The following is a 23,855-nucleotide window of genomic DNA, read 5'->3' as shown; positions in this document are numbered from 1 at the left end:
AGCTGTGAGCTGCTGTACCTGCGTACGCTCAGCTAAACAAAGTGTCTTGTGGCCCACCAGGGGCTTACCCTGAACAAGCCGCGAACCAAGTTTGGGAACCCCTGCCCTAGACCATTTTGAGTCTATTCGGTTTGATTTTATAACACGTAGTCTCTGCTACCTTTCTATTGTAAGGACTTGAGGACAGGAACTCGGTAGTTTGGCATCAGCTCACTTATTTCTTTGACACTATATGAATAATAAATAATATTTCTTATTACACTCAGGTAATCAGTGACCTCATTGGAGATAACAACAATCATAAAATATTCAGAATGCTAAAAAGGAGCAGCTGTTTTTTGTGTGTGCTTGTTTTTTTCCAGATAAAGGATTCAAGTGCGGCCAATATGCATGGCTTTGCATTGGGAGTGGAGTGAAGCTGCACTGCTCCAGGGGGAACTCCTTAAGGGATTGTGCCACAGAAAGTAAAAAATCCCTCCCTGAGGTACTTGTCTGGGTGAGAGAATGCCCAGCTCTTTGGGACAAGGACTGTCATTTTGTACAGCACTTAGTACCATGGGGTCCTGGTCCATGACTGGGGTGTTGCAATACAAATAATAATGATCAGAATGATGCTCCCCAAGAGAGCTGATTTAGAAATTTTGAATTTTTGACTTATTTTTTTGCCATCTTTTGCTCATTTGAGTGGCTACTATTTTCCAAAAGAAAAGATTTTCACAAATAAACAAAATCATAAACAAAAAAAAACAAAATCATTTTTCCCCCTCACATGTTGACTGGTTCTACTCCCCACTCTGTGCCACTGGGCCCTGGAATGGGAAGGAGGAGGGCTCCTTGGGAGGCAGCAGTCCCTGTGCTCCATTACTGTGTCTGTCTGGGGGCAGAAGATAGCAGAAAGCTACTTGTGCCCAAACCCAACTTGTGTAGATGTTCAGTTACCTGCCTGAAAGGTGCTTGGTGCCAATGATATGACTTGTCAGTCAGTGAGACAGTATGAAATTCACTTAACAGAAGTAACAAAAGTGCATTTGGGTCAGTGTTTTGAGGCTCCAGTTGTGTAGTACTAACCTAATCCAGCTTTGTATATAGTGGAGGTTTAGTGTCTCAAGAACAGGGGTTGCAGTTAACTGGAGGGATCAACATTAAACATTGACATGTAATACATTTATTTTTCAAGCCTATTCCTAGATTAATGTGCCATTTTCCTAAGCAAAAAGAGGCTATATAGGTCATCAAACACACACACAAACAGCCAAAACACTCTCCCTCTGCTAGTGGCTTTTGTCTTCATCATGAAGGCAGTTACTACCGTACACAGTATAAATTACCAAGAAAAAGGAAGCAGACAACATTGTTTTCACAGCACATTAGTACCATGCTGGATGTGATTTCATGCATACATTACTAAGTGTTAGTAAAACCAGAACAGACACCCATTCCCAGCAATAAAACTCTTTCTGTTGCTCCTATGAGACCAATGATTTTTTTATACTGTTGCACAGCTGGTTTATGTGTGCCATTTCCAATGGGCAAAACGGATCCCTCGGCATATGCCTTGGAACTGTTTAATAGCTAGAAACTTGTCTGTGATGCAGCTTCAACAGTTCTGTAAAGACTTACAAGGTATAATGTTTAAAAGACAGTGTTTGGTGATCCATTATATATATATATATATATATATATATGTGAAGTGAAAAAAGGTCCTAAATTAGAACCAAACTTGCTCTGATTATTACAATTCATAAGGAGAATTCCAAGTTCTAGTGTCCTTTTTCCTCTATGACATGCAGTACAATTCATTTATTCATTATGCTCATTTCACATTAAGCAGTTGCCAAGTTTTGACCGAGAAATGGTTGCATTTTGGTAATGGATGAAGTGATCCCGCTGCATAGTTTGTATGTATTGGTTTGTTATGGTTGCAAAGTGCTTTTGGATGTAAGGTGGTTTTCAATATAGTAAAGATAATTAATATAGCAATACTTTTTTTTAATTATTCAGAATATGGAGGAGGAGGTAGTTAAACAGCAAGGATTCCTCTTGTGGGGAATATGGGGACAAAGTTTTCCATGTGAAGGCAGAGTAACCAGCAACACAGGAATTTAACTCCTTTGGGTATACACAGGCCAGATATGGTGCAGACAAATGCACTATTTGCCCAATGTGCTGTGACGGTGACCTCAGCCTTGACCTAATGAAGCTATCATTTCTAGGGGTGAGAAGTGATTTACGTGTCATGTTGCTTAGCCCAGAACTATTTCCAGATCGAGGATAGGTCTGTGTGCCAAATTCAAGTATATATGATGATTTATTTTTTTTACTTGAACTACAGTACTCACCACAAAGGAAAGAGTTGCAAACAATAATATCAGTCTTTCTGCAATGAAAAGGTTTGATTGTGCCCTTAGCTAAGCACATGCTTATGCAACAACAGTAATAAAAATAGGCATTTGAGAAACTCCAAAACTGGAATTATAAAATACTGTCATCTTCCAAAGAGGCATCAAGACAAAATGCACCTATCTAATTTATATTTTAAGTGATCAGTAAAAGGGGTTAATGAAGTGTAACTATAACGTAACAGGTAGGGTGACCATACGTCCCGTTTTGGCCGGGACAGTCCCTTTTTTAAGCCCTGTCCTGGCCGTCCCAATTTTTTTGGCAAAACTGGGCATTTGTCCCACTTGCTCTTGCCAACTGATCATCAGTTGGCAAGAGCAAACTGGACAAATCCACAGTTTTGGCAAAAAAGTGGGTGTGACCCCTTGCAGGGCACAGAGGAATGTGTGGGGAGGGAGGGGCAAGCGGCAATGCCAGCCCTGCACGAGAGGGAGGGCTCGGGAGAGCGGCTTGGGCCATGCCGGCCCTACGCAGGCTGGTGGCGGGGGGTGGGAGGGTGTCTCGAGTCAGTCCAGCATGTAGAGAGGAGAAGGGGGTGGTGGGCCAGCCCCAGGTAGTGTCCGTTTACCCTTTGGGAAAATATGGTTACCCTAGTAACAGGCTAGCATCGTAGTCACATTAATCAGTATTTTGTTTCTGTAGAACTATATAAGCTTTTGCATTATTTTGATACAAAATTTCTTTGCCACTAGCATTTGCCTTGATGTACAAACCATGATATGACTTGTCAGCGCCCGGTAGAAGCATAACATTTTCATTCAATAATGCAATAGTAAAAGAAAGAATATGAAAAAAGTGTTATCAGATAATTGGGGAACACATTATTAGGGAAGAACACTCTGGTGGGGCTATTACAATGTTAGTTCTGTATTTGATATTTAAGAAGTTTGTTTTACCTGACACTTTCTTTATCAGTGTTCACAGTACACTATGTCTGGCTTATCCTCTATTGGTTCTCACTTGTGACTTTTGTCTGTGAAATAAAAACCTTTTAAATCACAGAAAAGCAGGAGATTCCCAAATATTTGGACTTTTATGGAGGTAGTTTTGTCAGTTGTAGTAGTGATGAGTGTCATAGAAATGTCTATAAATAAAATTAGGTACCAGTATTTGCATGTAAAGACATTAGACAAAGTAATGCTATGTTAGCTTTAAATAAAATGGAACAGATCCTCCGCTGGCGTAAATTGTCACCATTCCATTGATTTCAATAGACTCCATTGACTTAAATGGAGGTATGACAATTTATAACAGCTGGAATTCTGTACCTACATCACAATCTCAGGAAATATTCCCCATCTCCAGGCAATATTTTATTGCTACTGTCCAAACAGACAGTATTCATATTGCCTTCAGGCTGCTAATCTGTCTTCACAGGATTTATTCTAATATTCCAAATTTTTAAGCAACTTCAAACAGTGCTATATTTTTAAAAAAATCACCAGTCCTAAGAATTTTTACCTCTTTCTTCCTCAAATGTGAAATTTCTCCCCTCAAAAGTCCAAGGACCAGCATGATAAAAATAATAAAAAAAAATTGTGGTGACATATTTTTAGGACCACAAAATAGGTACACAAAAGAGAATACTTGGGGAAAAAATATGTGGTGTTGTCACTACTGCTGGCATGTGACTCAGCAGGGTTACATATAAATCCCTTAGAAAAGAAGATTTTTTTCCAGGAACGTAGGACCGGATCCTCAAAGGAATTTAGGTACCTAAATGGAGTTAGGATCTAGGCCTTAGCATTCTGAATGAATTTTTCGTGGAACTCTGAAGAATGGTGTTAACATTCCATTTCAGCAAAAGAACAGCTCTGGTAGCATCTATTCCCATTCAACTCTTCACTTCTTACCAAACGCTTTTCATCACGCTGCATGTTTGTTCAGCTGGTCTGTTGGTTTCTGGTAAAGCCAGAGCAAATGTTATTTGGTATAGCAATGTCTTTCACCAACATATTGTAGTTATAAAAAATATTCTGGGTGAAAACCCAACCCTGTGATTCAATGGGAGTTTTGCCTTTGGCTTCAGTGGGCCAGGATTTCACGCCATATGTTTTCACTGATGAAATGAAAACATAGGGACATTTCAGGTTTCCTGAAAGTTTCCAGGACACTGGGAGGTATCATATGAAAAAGGACATACAGTCACTTTACAGGATGGACCAGTTTCTGTTTCGGGTACTGGGAACTTTTCTATACATAAAAATATCCATTACCTGCAGTCCCACCAGGCTAAAAGTAGAAGCGTTATCCAATTGGGAAGGGGAGAGTCCCAGCTTCAAAGGGACACACAACACTTGTTTCTAGCCCTTAATGAGCCGGAGATAACAGATTTTAAAGTTGTCAGAGTTATACATCTAGAGAAGCTATTTCAGTTCATTTTTAGAAGTTTTTTATGAGCTCCCTGAGCCCTCTACAATTGCACTATAAAAATGAAGCCACCTATCTTAATAGGTGAAGGGATAAAAAAATAGTCTCAATAACTTATTTTTTGTATCCTTCCACCTGCAAAGACATACTATGTAAAATACCCTTAAAATAATTCTTCTGTAACATATAGATAATGGTGTCACGTGGTTTACTTGATGCTCACATGAGATGACCTGTATAATTCACCTGTGGCTTTGCCGTGATGGGCAATATGATGACGATGATGTTGATTTATTGGTATTATCATAGTGCCTTGAAGCACATCCAACACTCATACTGATAAAACATTTATTGCTTCTCACACTATCATACAGTATACAAAATATGTAAAATAAATAGCTAAAACTTTAAGTCAATCAAAGATTTGTCCTTAGTAACAAATTCAGAAGTTGGCCCATAGCACTCAAATCATGAAACATATATTTATGAACCATATATTTTTAATTGATCTCAATAAATTTCCTTGTGATATGACAGTTATCATGTACAGATTGTTTTAACATATGTAGAAAGTAGACAATAAATTATATTAGAGCACAGTCCCCGACATTAGTTTAAGATTAACTAGGGAAATACATCACTCATAGTTGTTCTCCCAGTATACAGAGCTAGATTAATTATATACTTAAGACTGAGGCAGTGGATTCTTCACAGTTAAGGAAGTGACTATCAGGGCAACACTTCACCTGAGGGAAAATGGGAAACTGGTTTCCAAGAGAGCTGAAAGATTTAGAGCAAGTGTGAAGATGTGAGGACTCCTCATTACTAGGGAAAGTCAGACTGAATTGCCCGAGTCCAATAACTCAAGCATACTTGGTAATTTTTATGATCAAAAATGAGGTTGAGTGGAATATGTGAGGAACAGGAGCAGCCATTATTATTTGAAATTACTTTTTAGTGACAGTAATAAGCCATTCATTATTTCACATCTGCTAATCTTTAAATAGGAAATGCTGTCCTTATTAATTGTGATCATGTCAGTTTGCATCCCCTAAATGATGGGATTTTTCAGTGAGACCATTTATCGTGGGGATTATCTGATGAACTTTCTGTGCCTGGAAAGTTCATTTAACAGCTCATTTACCATTATAAAAACACTCAGGTGAATCACGCAGTAAATGAATGTCTGGTGTCCCTTTTACACACCTCCAGCTTTATTTCTGCTAATAAGTGATGGTTCATTAGGCCTACAGTTCACGTGCAAAATGAGTCTTTTCAACCTTATTACTTTGTTTGTTATAAGCTAGTAATATACCTTGACATTTGGCAAAATGTGTTATTTTAGCTGATATGCTTTTAAATTTAAATGTAAATCTTTCTTGTTTCACTGCCTTACTCTGGATCAAGAACTTCTCTTTTACAGTTCCATAGTGTTTTGATGCTGATGATGTTGGGCTAGAACAGGCATAAAAAAGGAAGACAAATTGTCTTGTTTTACTAAAGAGTTTGCCATTCAAAATATTGGCCAAATTAACTCCTTGTATAAGTCAATTGTCTTCATTGTTATGTTGTTTACCTTAATTCAGTCTCCTTGTGCCTATGCATTATGATACAGTCTTTAATTACATGATCACACACTATTTTTTTTCTCAGGGTCTCTGCCTTATTCAGTGCACAGGATGGACCTGCTCTGGAGATGAATTGGGGTGTGTAGTAAAGGAAGTTTTGTGTAGGATCCCAGCTAGGGTGATCAGATGTCCCGTTTTTAAAGGGACAGTCCCATATTTAAGCCCTCCTGTAGGTGTCCCGACTTTTTCTTAAAAATGGGCAAATTGTCCCGTATTTTCAGTTCCCTTCTCCCCCATCAGTACTGGCGGGTCCTGCTGCTGGCCTGATCCCTGCTCACCAGCTGCCTGCCCATCAGCGGTGTGTGTGGGGGTCCAGTGGCTGACGAGGGGGTGGATGTGCAAGGCTTGTGGCGGGGTGAAGATGCAGTGCGCAGGGCCGGCTGCTCCCCCTGCTGGTCCGTCAGCACAGTCCCTGCTGTGTGCTGCTCTTGGCTTGCAGGGCCCTGCCCCCCATCCCGTTTCCAGCTGGCCCAGCACCCCGGGAAAGCCCAAGACCCCAAGACCTGGGGCCCTGGCCAGGAGGAGCCAAGCCCTGCATGTGCCAAAGCACCGCACAGCACTGGCACGGGGAAGCCTCTCTGCTCCTCAGCTAAGCTCTGGAGTGGCAGGGGGAAGCTTGTTCACACCCTGAACCTGCAGGCTCCACAGCAATCCCTGGGGCAGTGACTTATCACCCTCTTAACACATTCCCACCCCCCCCCCCACACACACACACACTGGGTCCTGACCCCAGGGAGCGTGGGGATGCTCCATCCCCTAGGCAATTTCCCCTGCTGAGCCACCTCTCTGACTGGGTTCACTGAAGCCCCTGCAGTCAGGTTCCCTGGGCCCTGGTGCACAATGCATCCTTAGGGCTTAACCCCTTCCTGCCTGTGCTGTAGTTGGGGGACAGGAGGTGGCTGGGTTATGTTGGTGGCCAGCAGCAGCCTGGAGGTGTTAGCTGCCTTTTGACACTGTGTGGACAGGAAGGGACAAACTGCTTCCAGCCACAGGGGATGTGGGGAGAAGAGATGAACTCTGCAAAGACATGGGCCAGGTCATCCTTTCCTCACCCACTCCTCCCTTGAGGCTGGAAACAGCTCACATCCCTTCCCTCCCGCACAGTGCCGAAAGGCTGCTGCTGGCCACATTCTTACCCTGCGTGTCCTCCTTTCCTCCCCACACACACACGTGTTGCCTCGGGAAGATGCGGTGCCAGGTATCCGGAGAGCCGGGTCCGTCCCAGGGGCCCAGCCAGGCATGTAGGGAAGAGAGCGCTGGGCAGGAAGGGTTTGGTCGGTCACCCCCCTGTGTGAGAGAGGGGTACAGGAGTGTGTGTGTGTGTGTGACATCCCTCCCCATGTGAACCCTAAAGCCTTAAAAAGGTAAATAAAAAGAATCCAACTACGCAGTATTTCTTTTTAACAGGGGCTTTGTCAATTCGATGTTAATTTTAACATTTGTACTGCATAGTTCTGATTGATTGCCATTGAACTTGCTTGAATACGAGTAAGTTTACCTGGTGTCCCATAGTCAGTATTGGGAAATATGGTCACCCTAACCCCAGCCTCATTTCTTGCAGAAGTTGGGAAGTGTGTAGTGAATGAGACAGGATTGCAGGAAGAAAAAGGAGGGTCTTCTGGTTAAGGGAGCTGATTGCTGCTCTGGTGAATTGGATTTTATCCCAGCCTCTGCCTGAGAGTTCCTAGGTGATGCTGGACAAATCACTTAAACCAAACTTTTCACAGTGGTCACTAATTGTGTGTTCCTCATTTTCTGGCTGCCTGACTTCAGACCCTGGGGTCTGGTTTACAGAAGTGTTGAGCATTCACAGCTGCAACTGAAGTCAATGGGAGTTGTGCTTGGAAGTTATAAGGTACTATGTGATGCTAAGTACTCTGAAAAATAGTTCATAGGTATCTCAAATTGGGCATCCAAAATTAATGGATACTTTTGACTTTAATCTCTCTGTGCCTCAGAGAATAAGGCTTGGTCTACACTAAACCCCCAAATCGAACTAAGGTACGCAACTTCAGCTACGTGAATAACGTAGCTGAAGTTCGAAGTACCTTAGTTCGAACTTACCTCGGTCCACACGCGGCAGGCAGGCTCCCCCGTCGACTCCGCGGTACTCCTCTCATCTAGCTGGAGTACCGCTGTCGACGGCGAGCACTTCCTGGTTCGACTTATCGCGTCCAGACAAGACGCGATAAGTCGAACCCAGAACTTCGATTGCCAGCCGCCGAACTACCGGGTAAGTGTAGACATACCATAAAAGGGAGATAATACCAAGGGTTTTGTGAGGCTAGAACCATTCTGTGCACTGACTGAGGCAGGAGTCCTGTGGAAACAACAGTATATGATAACGTAATTAAAAACTGTCTTGTAATACATACACACAAGGGAGCCTAATTAAGGTTGCACAGAACCTTAATTCTGACATTTCCTATCTTTTGAATTCAAATCATATGACTTCCCCATTCCGGCTGCCTGGGTGCCAATAGGGGTGTCACTGGAAGCACAGGAGAGACCAGTTCCCTCCTCTCATTTTCAGTGTCAGGCCCTACACTGGCCCTGAACAGCTGGGGCAGACCTTACAGGGAATGTACTTCTGAGACACTGCCACCCTAGACACAAGCACGATCACTTGCTCTTTGGGAGTTCAAAGAAATCATTTCAAAGAAAAGATTACCAGGGTTAAACAATGTATTTTCCCCTAGTCTCAGTCTTAGAAACATCTGGACCATTTGGGCTGAAATTTTGCAAATCTATTCAACCTGAGGCAGACACTTTACATGGAAAATTTCAGCCCAAACACTTACAGTTTGGGAAAGTTATAAGCAATTAAAAAGTAAGATCTTATAATGGGAAGTGCCAGGCAACCTTAATAAGCAGTGCTATCAGCCCCACATGTAGTATAGGGTCCTCATAATCAGGACCGCCTCCTAATTCTCTTCTGGGCTCTATCACTGACTTGCTGGCCTATGCCATAGTTTGCCACTCTCTTGGATCATACTGTCCTAGTTACAGACAGCAGAACTGCCTAAGCTGGACGCCTCTTCTGCATGAAAGAGGGGTTGGTGTTGGTAGGACATGCTTTGAGAGAGTCCTCAGCTTTTGAATTCACTCTCCTGCATGGTGAGGAATAGTCCATATGTTGACCTTGAGGTAAATCTTGAGGCATGCCCTCTTTACTCAGGCTTTACTCTCTCTCCTGGAGAGAAAGGAATGTGATAAGGGCTGACAGTATTGTAAGGATGTTATAGTTATTTCTGTGGTTATTTTCGGGTTTGGGGGAGGCTGTTTTTTGGCTGTATTTTTAAAATGGTCTTTTTGTTTTAAATTATTTAAATTATTATTTAAATTATAAAGCCAAATAAATCTATAAAATGGCTAGAATAGTACTTCCCTACCTCAAAGTGTTGTGAGACTTAATTTATATTCATAAAGCTCTTTGAGATCCTTGAATGAAGATGCTATTGCTGCCTAGATTTTAAGGTGATAGACACGTTAGAATTGTGTTGGCTATATAAATCATTGAGTTGATTCATGGGTCCACAAATACAGAGGCAGTTGCAGGATCCACATTACTTACCAGAAATTAAAATAGTAGGCCTTGTAAGATGCAAGGATTTGTTCATTGATCTTATTTATTTGAAATAGAATGCATAGATTAGAATGATGAGCACGTAAAGTATTATTAGCTGGCAGGAAAGGAAGAGAGATGTATCTGTTATTTTTACTCTAAGGAAATGCTCAAATACTATGGTGTTGGGCACTGATATCAGAACCTCGAAGGATGGACAGATAGATAGGGACATACATAGATCTTATCTCCTGAGAATTCTCTTAGGATACTGAAGAGAAAAATTCAGTGTTCTACTCTTCATTCCTGGAAGGAAGTTAATTTTTCTCTTGGACCATCTATAAAACATTTTTGTTTTATACAGTTCCTTACATGTGTTTTGTATCTCAGCCAGAAGTAAAACCCGTAATTTAATACTTTTTTTTATTGAACATCATAATAAATGTTGAACAAGACTTGCAGAATAATGGCACAACTAAACCTAATCCCAGAATGGACATTTGAAAAGAGTTTGGATTCCAAGTGGTATAATTTACAAAAGTTGATGAAACATATTCAGTTGTTTTTTAAGAATGAAGCAAACTTTGATGATGATAGCTGGTGTTATGAGTTCAGCAGTTAAATCGGTAGAATAGTTACTGAGAAAGGTCATCTTTACTTAATCCATATTACTTCATATTCTTGGGGTTTTTTGTTTTGTTTTTTACTCCAGACCCATCTGCTCCACCAGCCCCAGCTAATCTCAGAATTGCCAACTCCACTACAAATAATGATGGAAGTGTAACTGTAAGGATTATTTGGGATCTCCCAGAAGAACCTGATATCCCAGTTCATCACTACAAAGTCTTCTGGAGCTGGACAGTCAGCAGCAAGTCTGTCATCCCAGCTAAGAAGAAAAGAAGGAAGACTACTGATGGGGTAAGGAACAAACTGGAAAATGAGGCACAAATGCTCCTAATCAGTCATGGCATATTAAAACATATTTCTGGTTTAAAAAACAAAATTGCGCTGTACCAAATAAATGTGAAGTCACATAAATAAATAGGATGGAAAGGTGTATTCCTTTTAATTTTCAAGAAGATCACTGATAGTTTTATAGCCCGGTTTGCTTTTAGAAATAAGCATTGTTATTGTTCTGTAGATGCTCATTGAAGTCAAAGAGAGGAGCAAGTGCTGATTGACAGCAGAATTGAACCATATATACAGATGGAAATATTTTAAGAGTCTAAATCCAGATAAACTAGAATCTATTGTAGATGTACAATTAATATATAACACTACTTATTTCTCTAACGTAAGGCTTATTTTACTGGAAGCCTCTGAATGATGGAATGCTCATTTAATAAAATGTCATATATAGTATAGTTCTTTCATTATATCAAGGGATCTCTGATATGTTTGCTCATATCAGGGTCATTTCTGATGGATTAGTTACCATGTAGGTCCAAGATAATAACAAAATCCTTCTTAAATAATCCTACTGTACCAATGCACTGAAATATTTCCATAGGAGATTTGAATTGATATGTAACACATTGGTTTAATGAAAAACTAGCTGCCGTGATCCCCTTAGGCACATTGCATTTTCTTTGTATAATAGCTTAATAGGTAATAGAAATAGAAACAATTAAAGACCATGGGCCAGACTCTTGTCTTAGTTACATTAAGAGCAATATACTAGCAATATATTACAGTCCTGATTCTCCACTACATCTGAGAACGTAGTGCAGAGTGTTGGGCCACAGGGAGGTGATTTCAGCTCTCTGATCCTCAGCCACCTGGCCCTAGTGGAAGTGAGAGCAGCAGGGGGCCTACTCTAATTTCCGCTATGACAGAGGATCAGGCATAATGGAGCTCTGTTCCCTGGAATCACTCCCTGGAACACCATTGACACATGCCCCAGTCCCCTCATGCAGATTGGGGGGCACCAGAGTTCCACCAGCAGAGAGTTCCCCTATGCAAGGGCAGTTCACTAGCTATTTCTAGCCATGTTTTACATGACATAAAGTGGACTTAGTGGACCAGAGACTCTGGTTTTATGTGTTATTCTTCAATTCAAAGCCCCATGGTAAAAACACCTAGAAAGGGAGGGTAGCATTCCAGGGTATCTCTGCTGTCTTAGAACCACTGTGTATTCCACTGGGTGACACAGGAGTAGAGCTGGCATATAAAAGGCTGGTAGTGAAGTCTGCAGTTTCCAGGTAAAGTACTATAGGTCAGAGATCTTCAACCAAAGAGGCCCCAATCCCATGGATCCCTAGCCAGGTATGTAGTGAGGCTGTCCTTTAAATCACAAAATGAAGGAAATTTGAAATAGAACTGGATCCTTAGTGTTATTTTAATTAAAACCACTTTAGATGTATGAGTAGGAAGTATATTACATCAAGATGTTTTAAGAACGGATAATAAATAATACCTTGCTCTTATATAGCACTTTTCATCAGTAGAGCCAAAAGCACTTTACAAAGGATTAAGTATCATTATCTCAGTTTTCCATCATACAAGGTGACATGTTTTTGTTAGTAGAGCCGTGTTCTGGCCGTCATATACGTTCACAGCTATCATTGAAGCCTATGACAACCAAACACATTCATCCAAAAACAGAGATTAGCCCCTACAATACCTCTGCAGAGAGGTATCTCATTGTGCTTTTTTCTTTTACAGCATACTGTGAAAGCTATAAAGTGATAGTAGTAAAGGGGAACATTCGATGATGGAACTCCACTGAAGTCAGTTCTAATCAATGACCCATTAAATATTAGAACAACTTTTCTAAAAAACAAAATTGCACATTTCCAGGGATGGAGAGATGTATTCCTCTGATTTGACAATATCACTCTGAAACTTTTTAACCAGTTTTGTTTTTAGAAGTGATCCAGTCCATGCTTTTATGATTACATCTATATGAAGTCAGTGGAGTTGCCAGTAGAGAATTTGGCCTACAGTATTTAAAAATGAAGAGTGCCACCACATGAACTGGGGAAATCAAGAGGCTTAATCAATTTTATATCAATCTCTGAACAAACCAAGTAATGATTGTTAATTTTCAGTACTTTTAGTTAGTATTAACATACTATTTGGTGTTAAATATGACACTGCATAGTTGACACGCCACTCCTAGTTGACACAAGAAAGCTAGAGAAGTAACAAGGAATTCAGAATAAAAACACAGAGTAAAATTTGTGCCTGACGAAATATACAATGGGTGCATTTTTAGGAATAAGTCTATAAAAAAATGGAAAGAATTCAGAAAGGCTATGTCTCTTGTTTGCAGTCTTATGGGAATTGATCTACTTTGTGGATTGTTAACTAGAGAATGAAAATCCAGTTCATGTGCCTCTCCATGCGGTGACATTGGAGAACTGAGTTGTTGTTGGGTTTTTTGTTTGTTTGTTTCTTTTCTTTCTATAACAAAGATGAAAAGTACTCTTGTTGGTATTTTAGCAACAGAAGCAAATAGAAAAATATTGTTCAATATACTGCACAGTATGTTCTATCTGTCCTCGGACTAGCTGTCTCTAGACAAAGCTTCCTGTTGCTTAGCTAATCAAGTCTGTCCAGGAGCTGGGAAACACAAAGTTTAGATTTCACTGGCCAAATTCTTTTTGGCATCAGAAAAACTTGTTATACATATAAAAAGAAATTTAGTCTTGGCTTAAACAGCTGATGCCTGTATTTACGAAAGACAGACAAGTTCTGTAGACATCACTAAGTTTAGCATTTTCAAAACAACACAGCAAAACGGAGTCCAAATGAAAGAAAGCATGAAATAAAAATCAAAGAAGAAAGCAAGTTAAGTTCTAGTGAAATTTATAAATAATTCTTTCTCATTCCAACAAGAGTTTTGTGTGCCTAAGACAATAGGCCTGCTTTTAATTTAATACGAGCCAGTGTTTCAGTGATCCCATAACTGTTCTGCGTGTATATTCTCTTTCATTATAGTCCCAAAATTATGTGGTCCTGGAAGGACTGCAACCCAACAGCAACTACATGGTGGAACTGCAGGCAGTAACATACTGGGGACAAGTACGACTGAAAAGCGCCAAGGTGTCTCTCTATTTCAGCTCAACTCAAACAACTGTTAATAGTAAGTAACTGCATCCAATTCCTCTTACGGTCTGTTTTAACTGATGATTTCTCTGATTTAAAACAAACAAACAAAAAAACACCCATTATAGGTGGCTGTATAATAGCATGACTCCGTGATCTTGGGCAAGTCACTTAACTTTTCTGTCTTCGTTTCCTCATCTGTAAATTGGGGCTATAAATCTTATCTACCTCACCTGTTTTGAAAATTACTTAAAAAAATAAACATGTTAAGCATATGCATATTTGCAAGATCAGAGTCATAGTATTATATTAGTGATAAAATTCCCCCAAATATACATTAAACTTCCCAATAAATAGAGCAGAAGCAAATCCCAGACCACTGACTTAATGGTACAATTTTCCCTTGCAAAAGTTTTTAAAATGTTGGCAACTTCAAGTAGCCCATAAATTCAGATCTTAGTCCAAATTTATATATCCTGTGGATTCGGACAAAGGATTGATTTTCCTACTAAGATCTTAAAATATTAAAACTGTGTGTCCCTGGTTGACAAGAAGTTAATCACAAACTTGTATCACATGCACAGCACCTACCTTCAAGATGAAGTCTTAAGGTATTAAGTTCTTTCTTAAACTAAACTCACATGCTAAACAATACAGTGGAAAATTCTTTAAATCCCGGGGGGCCTATACTGTGACACTCAAACTTAGTTAAAAACTCTTTGAATAATAATTTGTCTAAGGTCAAGGTCACGATTGATCTGCCCTTCCAACTGCTGATGTGTCATCTGATTAACCAAATACAACCACTGATGCTTATGACAGTAATAGTTTTCAGGATTAGAGCACAAACAGTTTCCAAAGTTTGCCATTTTACCCATCTTTGCTCTTCCCATCTTTCATTCCTTTTGCATTAGTTTCCCTTTTATGTTATAAGCAAAATTAAAATTAATCGCAACAGTTTTTCTAACTCTTATATCATTCTGTATTCCAGTACTGAATATTCTGAGTGCTAATGTAGTTGGACCGCTCAGCAAGCACGTTCAGTCTGTTTTGGATACAAATAAGATATATTCTATATATACCTAGATATAAAAGTTGACAAATATGCAAAAAAAACCATTATAAACAATGGTGCATTTGTTTTCCTGAAGCAGGAGGGAGAGACGGAATTGAGTTTCCTTCCCCCTCCGCCTGCAACACACATACATTATTTTTATACGAAATGAGTCAGTTACATTTGGATATACCCCAAAGCATTATTTTGCTATCTTTCTCCAAGCCCTCAGGCTAGATCTGTTTACAGAAGTGTCATTGCTGTGAGTACAAGTAAGTTGTGCTTGGTGTGTGTGTAGGTGGATGGGTGAGAGGAAAGGTTGAAAAATTGTTCGGCAGCCCCCAGAACTGCCAGTCCCAAGCTTTCAAAAATTATATGACAGGCTATAAAAAAAATGAGATTATTTTAAAAACCATAAGATTAATAGAAATTATTTAGGGCGGGGGGCGTTTTTTCCTTTCTGTTTTTTGAGCTGTTAGAGTTCATGGTTTTTAAGCTTTTCTCCGCAACTATGAAGGTTAGAAACTTACATCGAGATCCTCAAAGGCATTTGGGTGCCTAACTCCCATTGAAATCAATGCCTTTGAGACCTGGGCCTTACTTTTTTAAAAAACGAAAGCAGAGATTCTCACATAATATTATGATTCTAAGGCTTTTTAAAGAAAATCAACAAATATTGTGAGACTTGCCATAAAATCATGAGAACAGGCAATACTGAAACATACGAAAATGCTTAGGCTGACTTTGGATGAAGTTTCAAAAGCACTGCAAATTAAGGGCTTAGTCCTTCTCCCATTGAATTCAGTGGGACTTTTACCATTTATTTTCATGGGAACAGAATCAGCCCAGAATTTGTCAGCAAAATCTCTTTACTGGTTATACAGATTGTAGTAACAGATCACAAAACTGGGTAGTTCAAACATAAGCAGAGCTATTGCTTGTCTTATAGCAAAGGCATGAATGCAGAACTGAAAAGGCCAAATGCTCTGAATTATTGTGCTATCTGTCCCCTGAAGCAAGGCTCAGTGTCAATATTTGATATGAGCAAGAGTCTAAGAAAATATGTAGGGGACTGGCAATGTGTTATTGAAACATTTCACAATTGATCATCATCATGGTGAAATTCTGGTTAAAAATTATTTTAAAATTAACCCCAACTATGCAAGACTTAGCAGATCTGTTGCAGATAATAAGTAGATTTTGATCATAAAACTAATCAAATGAGTTTGAATTAAAGTAAAAACTTCATAGAACAGTGTTAACCATGTAAACTATAGACACAATGATACATGATCAAGTGATTAGAATACTGAATTGAGATCAGGGACTAAAAGTCCTGTCCTTGGATACTGGCTCACTGAGTGACTTTGCACAAGAAACTTCTTTCCTCATCTATAAAATGGGGATAATAACATCTACTTTTCTACTTCAGAGGGGTCTTGTTAGTCAGTTATTTTTCATAAGAACTTTGAGGTTCTTTGATGAAAGTTGGTATATCAATGCTATGAATTAGTATTTAATGTTGTTATTAGATAGTTTTCAGCATAGTCACTGGGCAGATTGTGATCTCTCTTCCATTGGTGTAAATCTAGAGAATCTCCTTTTTGTTTGGTGGATCGTCTTCTGGATTCAGACTGGTTTCACTAACGTCAGAATCTGAATCACTGTTTTGGGCACTGTGTTGCTGCAGCACCAGTACCCAAAAGTGCCCCTAGAGTCTGTGTAGCACTGAGCCTCTGCACTCTCACTGCTGAGTTCACTAGCAGGTCATGTTGCTGAGAAGGAAGGAAAGGGGAATGTTTGCTTCACTTTCCTTTTTTACCCTCTGACACTTTTCTGCTTCCAGACTCCAATGCAGATCATATTTGACTTACAAAATCTTTACCAACAGGGGTTCATTTATTCTAAACTGCATATGTGAGTTGTGTGGTTTCATCAATTACTGTTCACTTCAATGGAACTCATCACCACAACTAACTTTAAATTCTCTTCTACAGTTTCTTTGGGATAGTCTGATCTCTCCTTGACTCCTTTACCCTCTATAGCTTCAGAAAATAGACTGGATTATATTTATGTGAAGTCTGCTATCTACCTCATCTCTGACTGCTTTTTGCTCATGATCGGTTTAATATTACTTTGGTGAATTTTTAGGCTATTGCTTTGACTGTTTTTTTAGGGTTTTTTAAATCCAAGTACATGACTGAGCTATACTTCTGGTTGGTCTCAAACCTCTGTTATTTTCTTTAGTAGATTTGCATGCAAATATTCAAGAACATTAATTTAATTAAAGCCTGTGATTTCATTTTGACAACAAATCAATTCAATTCACTTTGATTCACAACTCTTTGTTCATTTTTTCATGAATAGTTGCATAAACAGCTTGCGTGCACGTGTGTGTGAGGATATTCACAGAAAGCTAAATATTGCATGAATATTATGATAGTGTTAGCTGTTATTTATTCATTAGTGACTTCAATGGAGCTACATCAATTTGCATCAACTGAGAATCTAGCCCAGAGATTTTTGCAGTGCTTAAGTATACATAATTTATAGATTGTACTATATATTGTAGTTGCTGTTGTGTATGAAAGTAATCAGTATGGAAAATGCCAGAAAAATATCCATTCCAGACCATTTATTCTCACACTATAAAGTGATCTAGCATACACCATTGTATATGATATTCAAAGCCTCTATAATTTGGTTGTCAGCATTATTTTTCCTTCCTGTTGTTTGTTAGTGTTCTACTCTAAATTCACTCAGAAGAGGTAAATGAAGATTGGATGAAATATCAAGATTGGATTTCTTTTTTCTAAAATATATTCTCTAGGAATTATTTTGGAGACATTCTATGGTCTGTGTTATACAGGAGGTCAGACTAGATCAGGGGTCGGCAACCTTTCAGAAGTGGTATGCCGAGTCTTCATTTATTCACTCTAATTTAAGGTTTGGCGTGCCAGTAATACATTTTAACGTGTTTAGAAGGTCTCTTTCTATAAGTCTATAATATTTAACTAAACTATTGTTGTATGTAAAATAAATAAGGTTTTTAAAATGTTTAAGAAGCTTCATTTAAAATTATATTAAAATGCAGAGCCCTCTGGACCTGTGGCCAGAACCTGGGCAGTGTGAGTGCCACTGAAAATCCGTTTGCGTGCCGCCTTTGGCAAGCGTGCCATAGGTTGCCTACCCCGGACTAGATGATCACAATGCTCCCTTCTAGCCTTGGAATCGATGAATCTAAGAAAGTAGAGCTAAATTTCAGTGGGAATTTGGGGCTTAATTCCCTTAAATTCAGCCTGTGTCCCATTATAGGATATATCACTAATGCCTGATTCTAAAGGAGATATCATTAATTTTCAGAGTATTTTTGCTAAATAAATATAATTTCTCATTACCAAAGAGACACTTTTCAAGGATACTTAGAGAGATAGGGTAGGTGAGGTAATATCTTTTACTGGACCAAGTTCTGTTGGTCAAAGAGTCAAGCTTTCGCACTACCACAGCTCTTTAGCTCTGAAGTTTGTCTTTTTCACTCACAGAAGTTGGTCCAGTAGACAATATTACCTCACCCACCTTGTCTTTCTAACATCATGGGACCAACACTGCAAATAACTTTTCAAGGATGACAAGCCAAATTTTACCTATCATGACATATTAGAGCATGCCTCTGTAACGGGGTGTGTCACTCACCACTGCAGCGCCTCTTACTGGCCAAAAGGCGCTACCCACTGCGGCGCTTTTATTTTACTCACCCGGTGGCGCTCTGGGTCTTCGGTGGCACTTTGGTGGCGGGACCTTCACTCGCTCCGCGGCACTGAAGGACCCGCCACCGAAATGCCGCCGAAGACGCAGAGCGAGTGAAAGGCCCCCCCGCCGCCAAAGACCCGGAGCGCCGCCGGGTGAGTGAAAGCGCCGCAGTGGGTGGCGCCTTTTTTTTTTTTTTTTTTTGCTCCCCCGTTCCCTCCACCTGGCTACGCCACTGCTTCTTATATGGCCCAGCCTGGCCCTGATTGGCTGTCTCTCTAAACCTTCTCCTGATTGGCTGTCTCTACAAGCCCTTTCCTAATTGGCTGCCTCCTGTGCAGCCTCCCTGGGGCTGCTTTAACCCCTCTTCTGCCAGTGTGGTGCAGACGCCCCACCACAGCCTCCTAATCTTGAAAATCTTTTTGGTTCCACCATTTCAGCTAGATAACCAACTACAGAAAACAAAGGACTTGATCCAAAGCCCAGCAAGGTAATTGAAGTTAATGGAAAGATTCTCATTAACTTCAGTGGGCTTTGGATCAGACCCTAAGGGGTTTCTCCATGCTCAGAAACATATTACCTTATCATTCCACTCTGCTTGTCTGTTTCATTCTTGTGAAACATACAACATGAATACCTCCTTCTGAAGGGATAGATATGTAGGGATTGTCTTATTCAAACCCCTGATTGTTCCCAAGAATGGACAGATCAATAGGGGGAAGAACAGGACATGCACCTGTAAACCAAAACACACCCTATGGGTCCAATTTTTGTTTTTCCTTCTTTGTATCACTTTACAACCCGCTTATAATTTGTCATGATAAAGTCACACTATAGACATTTGTGTGTGTGTGTGTGTGTGTGTGTGTGTGTGTGTGTGTGTAAAGAATAAAATTATCCACATTTGGTGATTGCTTGATTTTTCTTAAAAGAAGGACAGGAAGAAGTTGATTAAGGAAAGGAACGAGGCACTATAACTTATTTGATGAACATTAAGCAATTGGTGCTTTAGTTGAAACTAGTTGTAAATAAGGCAGAACCTTCACATTTACATTTTAACCAATTATTTTAATGAATAAATCAAACCTGAGTCTCCTCTCCTTTCTTTGCAATATATTGTTGATTGCTCGGCAGCTTCTTGATCATTTGCATCTTTACTTTCCATTCAAGTACTGTAATTAATTAAATACATCGTGTTTCATAATCAGATGTAAAAATTGTCCCCTAAATGGAATCTACAAGTTTCAGGTTGTGAAAGTGCTGATTCAAAGCTTGGATACAATACTACTGTTTTTTTTAAACTGAGGATGCCTGGGGTATATTCATATTCTGTTCCTAAATACTGACATATGTTAGTAAGCTGTTTCAATATACCAAAGGCATATTTATTTCAACGTAGCACCCACACCCTGTAAGTTACACTGTATATTGTATTAAACCAAGATATTTCTTGATGGTGTTGTATGTTGTAGAAGAACAGACCTCTCCAATTGGGAAAACCCGGAAAGGACTAGCTGATCCTCTTCCACCCTTTCAAAGAAGGAGACCGGCTCGTCTTCTTGAAATTGGAGCTCCTTTCTATCAAGATAATCAGCTTCAGGTCAAAGTCTACTGGAAGAAGACAGAAGGTTTGTTGAAAGTTCTCTCTTTAAGCAGGGACTACCATGAACCCATCTATGTCAGAGGTGGAGAAGCTCTAACACTGATATATTTACAGTGAAACCCATTAAGCAGTTCTGCCCCCAAAATATCCTATTTGTTTGGCAAGCCCAAATACAGAGGAACCACTGCTTATCTGTTCTTCCAGGGGGAGCCTGGATGGTAAGAGGATACACAGAGAAATGCACATCTCCTGTGCTTTGAGGAGCAGTGCTCTGTGAGGGTATATAAGGAAGGGCTTTAGGATACAGGCTGGGGGGAGGCGATGCGTTGTGAGAGGAAAAGTGATGACTTGGATCTAGTGGGCAGTAATAGCAAGGGAATTGAAGTACAAGTGTGGAACACATGTACTCAGGGGCACTGGAACCTGCTTTTTAACATGAGCATAGTGGGGGGAGCAGGGGGCCACATTGCCCCCTCAAACTGCTAGCCTCAATGGCACCATGGGGGAGCTGATAAGATGATCCACTTCCCCACCGTGAAGCACAGCCCCTGCCAGCAACACTAGCTTTTTCCCGGGGGCGGGGAACGGGGACAGGGGCTGAGGTGGGCTTTAGTCCTCCCTCGCCACGAGTCCTGGCCCCACACCATGGCCGCACCCCTGTTCCTCATCTTGCCCCCTGGCCAAGCCGTAAGCCAGATCTGGGCAGTAGTAAGAGCTGCCCAGCTCTGACTTCCGGCCTGGCCAGGGGGCAGGGTCTTGGGGGGAAGAAGAGGAGTAGGGGGTGGGGCCACAGAGATGGGCGGGCCTTGTGCCTCCTTTTCCCCCCCCCTTGCCCCCCCCCCCAAGGTTCGGGCACTCCTGCATATACTCCCCATCCTGAGGGTGCGGGGAGGATTCCAAACCCCCTTAAAGTGCCCTCTGTAAGATTTTGTGCAGGGGGGTAGAATTTGGCCTTATGCAAAACTCCCATTGAAGTAGATAGTAGTTTGGTTGAGTGAGGCCCAAAGAGCTCAGTCTGCACGTGGTGTTCCCATTGAAGCCAATGGGACCTCTCTGTAGGACTGGGCCTAATATCAGGATTATAAGAAAGTAAAACCAGGAAATGAATGTAAATGGAGATACAATAGGGCTTTCTGGCTGCCCTGCCTATGCCCATTTTCTAGCCTGCCTCCACCTAAGTTTGGGACTGTGCTGATTGCCAGCAGGGGTCATGCACCAGGATCCAACACAATACCTGCCAACATAGGTGCAGGAGTAAATGTGGGTGAACAATACATCCTGATAGCAGGAAAAATCTTTACAGTGGGCTGGCTTCATGTGTTTTATGATCCCCTGCTTCTCAGTAAATATAGTGCCTAACAACTTTTTTTTATGTTTTTATCTTTCCTAAAAGACAAATGCCATAAAATGTAAGTGTCTAATTAGGTTTGGAAGCCAAAAAAGGCTTAGCCTTCACTGCCTTCCAGAATCAAGTAGGGATTGTGATGGTTAAAATTATCTTCCTGACCTGCAAGTGTGATCATGGCTCCCTCTTCTTCACCACAGCAGATTCAAGCGTCTTGTCTGTCAGGGATGCCTATGAATTTATATCTTAGTATTTAAAATAAATAAATAATGGCTTTAAACAATCTATTCCGCCCACAGCAAGATTATGTAACTGTATATGCTTATCACTGTTACCGTTGTCCTCGCTCTGATAATTATAATCACTCGTTTTTAAAATTAGACTGAAAGTTCTTTGGGGGGGCAGGGACTCGGTCTTGGTTTGCAGTTACACAGGGCCCACTATGATAGTGCCTTACTCCTGAATGGCCTCTGCTACTTTAATATAAATAACAATGAAAAGAGTTGAAGAAATCATGCTCATGTCCATCCCTAAAAGACCTGAAATGGAACACAAGGTGTAATGAAACATTAAAGTATAGATGAAAAGTTTTCTACTTCCCCCTCAAAACTCTATATTGTTTTTGGGTGCGTGTTTTTTTTTTATTCTAAATCTAACATTTTACTTTAATCAAGTAGCATAACAAAGTCAGTAAAAATAAAGGTCTCATGACTTCTTTAACAAGAATTTTGATCTTAGTACTGACGTCTTGGCCAGATAACAACTAAGAAAGGAAATCTACCACGGCAGTTGCAAGTGGTTGTGGTATTCTTCTTCACTTATTGTCATGAGTGGTTGTGAAGTGTTGCGGTGAACTATATTAAACAGCTCTCATGCTCCAAACCAGAAATGATTGTGTTTTAATGATGGATGAAGTGGCTACTCTAGAGGGTGCTTTGTGGATCCTTTGAATTGAAAGACAGTTAAACGGACGTAAAAAATTGGTATAAAGACTATTTTTATCTGTAATAAACCATTTTATTTTTAATAAATAATTACATTAAATCTTCTCTCAATAAAACTTTAAACAATGAAATGTTGTTCATGTACTATATTAATAATCATTAAGAAATTGTTTTTGTATACGTGTTTACAATGAGCTAGATCATTCTGCTGCACAGGTTACTCATGTGTAGATGCGGGGAAACCACAGCTTTAGACTTGTGAAGTTTCCTTGGATTTCTGTCTGGAAACCAGGTTTATCCTTCAACCATGGATCTATCCATCTAAGAGTTTCTACTGCTGCCCATGACTGTAGTATCTGAGTACCTTCTATGTGAAATAGCTTAGCAACAGTAGAGTCCCTACTGGTTTTTATAGAGTCTCTGGCTCGTCTCCCTTCTTAGGATTGTTTTTTGGTTGATTTGTTTATTTCAGGTCTTTTTGTTTTGTCTTTGAATTTTGGATTTGTTGTTGTTGTTCCCCCGGGGGAAAGGCTAGATGGGGGTGCTGATGTTGAGAAAATTGTTTTTATGAATGGTAGGGGTTTTCACTCTAGGCCTGTGGTTTCCTGGAGGCACGGGCCATCCACACAGAGACCCTCTAACTTACTGCAAAAATCTGGAGTATTTTAAGGAAATATGGTGATGTTGTTGCAGCTGTCCCTGCAACCCCAAACCAGCACACCATAACCCCACACAGAAAACCTATATCCCTCTGTGGCACTTTCAAAAGAGTCTCTGTGGGCCAAGGGAAGAGAGGAATGATGCAATGAAGACTGCACAGCCTCCTTCCACAACCTGACTTCTGTTCTGTCCATTCCAGGAAGTGTAGGGGATAATACAATACATTATTTTACAATACATTTATTTATGGCTTTACTACACCCTCCAATACATATTTCTATTTATGATTGAGTAGACTTTCAGAGCATCTAATTATATATATATATGCATGCCAATGAATGCCACAGGTTGGAAGGCCAGATTGACTTCGCTGGGCTCAATCTTCTCTTCTTTATGGGCCTCATTCTGAATGTTCCATTAATATCACTGAACTTGGGGCATGCAAGCAATGTAGGATCTGGTCTTCTGTGTTAAAATAATATTCAGGCT

At 40.2% G+C, this 23,855-nt stretch overlaps 1 protein-coding gene across 1 annotated transcript in view; it reads left to right on the top strand.

Annotated features, from left to right (window-relative positions):
* LOC113406022 (anosmin-1-like) overlaps positions 1–23,855 on the top strand; it is a 171,902-nt gene that overhangs the window by 122,449 nt on the left and 25,598 nt on the right. Inside the window, exons 7-9 of the mRNA XM_026648102.1 lie at positions 10,676–10,881; positions 13,906–14,050; positions 20,287–20,442. Coding sequence (XP_026503887.1) covers positions 10,676–10,881; positions 13,906–14,050; positions 20,287–20,442 — 507 coding nt within the window. The remainder of the gene's footprint in view (positions 1–10,675; positions 10,882–13,905; positions 14,051–20,286; positions 20,443–23,855) is intronic.

This window comes from Terrapene carolina, unplaced genomic scaffold, assembly GCF_002925995.2.
Source record: "Terrapene carolina triunguis isolate 2854851 unplaced genomic scaffold, T_m_triunguis-2.0 Scaffold22, whole genome shotgun sequence".
Taxonomy (NCBI): domain Eukaryota; kingdom Metazoa; phylum Chordata; order Testudines; family Emydidae; genus Terrapene; species Terrapene triunguis.
Note: the sequence above shows the minus strand (reverse complement) of the source record. Positions and strands in the feature narration are given on the sequence as shown.